Source organism: Ceratina calcarata, unplaced genomic scaffold (genome assembly GCF_001652005.2).
Source record: "Ceratina calcarata isolate Rehan_Ccalc_2016 unplaced genomic scaffold, ASM165200v1 scaffold233.2, whole genome shotgun sequence".
Classification (NCBI taxonomy): domain Eukaryota; kingdom Metazoa; phylum Arthropoda; class Insecta; order Hymenoptera; family Apidae; genus Ceratina; species Ceratina calcarata.
The window spans coordinates 289,536-291,978 of NW_017145181.1; the positions used below are offsets into that span (position 1 = coordinate 289,536).

Here is a 2,443-nt window from a genome sequence, read left to right on the forward strand (position 1 = left end):
TTTGCACATAATCGCATATGAACGTCACCTATGAAAATGAAAAATGCGAAGCGGATAAAAAGAACAAGAGGCGATTGTCGATTCATTCGTTTCACAGCGACAAAGAGCTTCCAAGGCGAGCCGAAGATAAAGGAGGAGGACAAATATTATCTGTGAGATACGAACGGAGGATACGCGACTGCAGGTGGTGGTGAATGGCAGATGGCAGTCACTCCTCTAGGATACCGTTCCTTGTTCGAAAGCGTTTACATACACCCGCCCGCTCCTGGCAATGAATCATAGCGATGCAGCGATATAAAAAGAACAAAAAAAAAAAAAATGATGCTGGAGGACGCGTAAAATGCGAGAGACACGGACGACTGGGATTCGAACGAACACAGGCAAGTGGGAACGGAGGTAGAGAAACGAAAGGCGGACGAAGAACGTGGCGTAAAGAAAATTTAAGGAGATTACATAACAGAGTGAGCGTGTGAGAGAAGACAGACACGATAGACATACAGACAGAGAGAACGTCGCTGTCGCGTTTGATTAAAAATAAAAAAAAAACAAAAAAACAAAAGAGAGACAGAAAATAAGATAAACCGAAAGAAAGAAAAAAATAAAAGAACGGCACAGCGATCCACGCGTCGCTGTCGTTCAAGGTACTTTCTTGTAATTAGAGACAAAGAAAAATAAGACATTAAGTAGTGGTGTTGGTCATTACCGTTCGGGTCCGGGGCAATCGGGTACAATGATTGAGGCTTTGTACTGTCGGGCCGTGGTGGTTGGTGGTTGGTTCATTGGTGGTTGGTTGGTGGTTGTTGTCGATTGTTGGTAGGGTGGTCCATTTGCCATTTTCGAGTCAGGGTCCGTCGTTCCGGGCAGGGCAACGGCAGGGCAACGGCAGGGCAACACCAGGGGGGCAACGCCGGGGTTGGGGCGGGGCCAGGGCACAAATCATCAACCAAGTTAGACATCACGTCTCGGATTAATTCTCATCGCGGCTTAACCTTCTAAAACCCCTTTCCATCCCCCTCATCCTCCTCCCACCCGTCACTTCACCCACCATCCCTATCTATCGTCCCTGTTCTATTTCTGTTACGCTCCTGAGTGTTACGACTGACGAACCGTCATAATGATAAAAGCAGAATCTACTAACGTAACATATTGGATCGGCGAGGATTTCGGTCTTCGCGGAAACACAGCGTCGTAAAGACCGATCGGTTCCTTGCCAGCCGAACGTTAATCGAGCCTGCCACGATCTTTCTATACTGTCCTCCCGTGCGACTACGTCTCTTCTGGTTGGCAATACATTTTTAAAACAAGACTGGAAGGAAAATAATTGAAAGATCGTATCAGGTTCGAGGAAACGACTTAAGTATTCGCGATAATTCAACGGCAAACAGAAGAAAACGCAACTGCATTGTCCGGAGAGAATCGAGCCCCCCATTATCCCCCGCATCGCTGTAAATATTCTGAAAACGGCCGAGCAGACCGAAACCTATCTCCCTCCCACCATCCCTCTTGTCTCTTTCGCTCTTTCTCTCTTTTCCACGGTTAATTGACGCCGACTGAGCCTCGAGCGGCCGATTCGCCCAGCATTTCAATTGCTAACGAACCCGCTTAAGCGTGGCTAATTAGAGGAAGTTTTAATAATTAACGCGCAATTTCGCGATGCACTCTTCCTTTGACTGCCGCGGCGGGCCACTACGTGCTCGAATTATGAATCGCCCACGTGGACCTCCTCACGCCCAGCGACAAGCGTTAACCCTTTGACCGTAGGATGACTCCGCTCCGCGTGACGAGGTGACCGCTGATCATTTCTTAAAACGTGAAACGCTCGCCCCGTTCGCAAAACTCCGAGCATTCTTTGTAATCAGACAACGTGTATTCGCGAACGTTTTTCACACGGTATTTCTGTTCGCAATCTCGTCCCGTCGAGGTTCGAGACTCTCTTCCCGGTTAACGAAGGACAGACGCTCGACCGCAAAGGGGACACGCGGTAAAAATGTTTACCGGCGCAACGCGATTATCCCCGCGAGATTTTTCAGCCTCTCGCTTTCGAGAATTATTATATCTCCTGGCCTTCCACCCTTCGGGCCGTGCAGGAAGCTACGAAGCCTCCATTCACGATTTTTACACGCAGTGTGGGCCAGGTATAAAGTGTTATTCAAACGAAGGATCAGAAAATCTGATTTAAATAAATTAAATATTCGATTGGGTCGATAATTCTCCCTGTACTTTAATTAACAAAACGCACGATTACATTTCTTATATCGTTCGTTTATCTTTGAGATCTGAAACGTCAAAACCTTTCACACGTTTTCGTATCTTCTTTTTAAGCAACGTATTTCACCGGGTCGTATAACCAGGGACAAGATCGAGTGAATTAATATTGCAAAAAAATATTCTTGCTTTATTTCAAATAAAATACGTTTATATTTTATAGCAAAATTGTTCATGT

The 2,443-nt window shown here is 46.3% G+C and overlaps 1 protein-coding gene across 4 annotated transcripts in view; it reads right to left on the minus strand.

Annotated features, from left to right (window-relative positions):
• The window catches only part of HnRNP-K (Heterogeneous nuclear ribonucleoprotein K), a 65,240-nt gene that overhangs the window by 38,549 nt on the left and 24,248 nt on the right, over positions 1 to 2,443 (minus strand). For all 4 annotated transcript variants that reach the window (XM_018020746.2, XM_026811690.1, XM_026811692.1 and 1 more), the window contains exon 5: positions 704 to 747. In XM_018020746.2, coding sequence (XP_017876235.1) covers positions 704 to 747 — 44 coding nt within the window. The remainder of the gene's footprint in view (positions 1 to 703; positions 748 to 2,443) is intronic.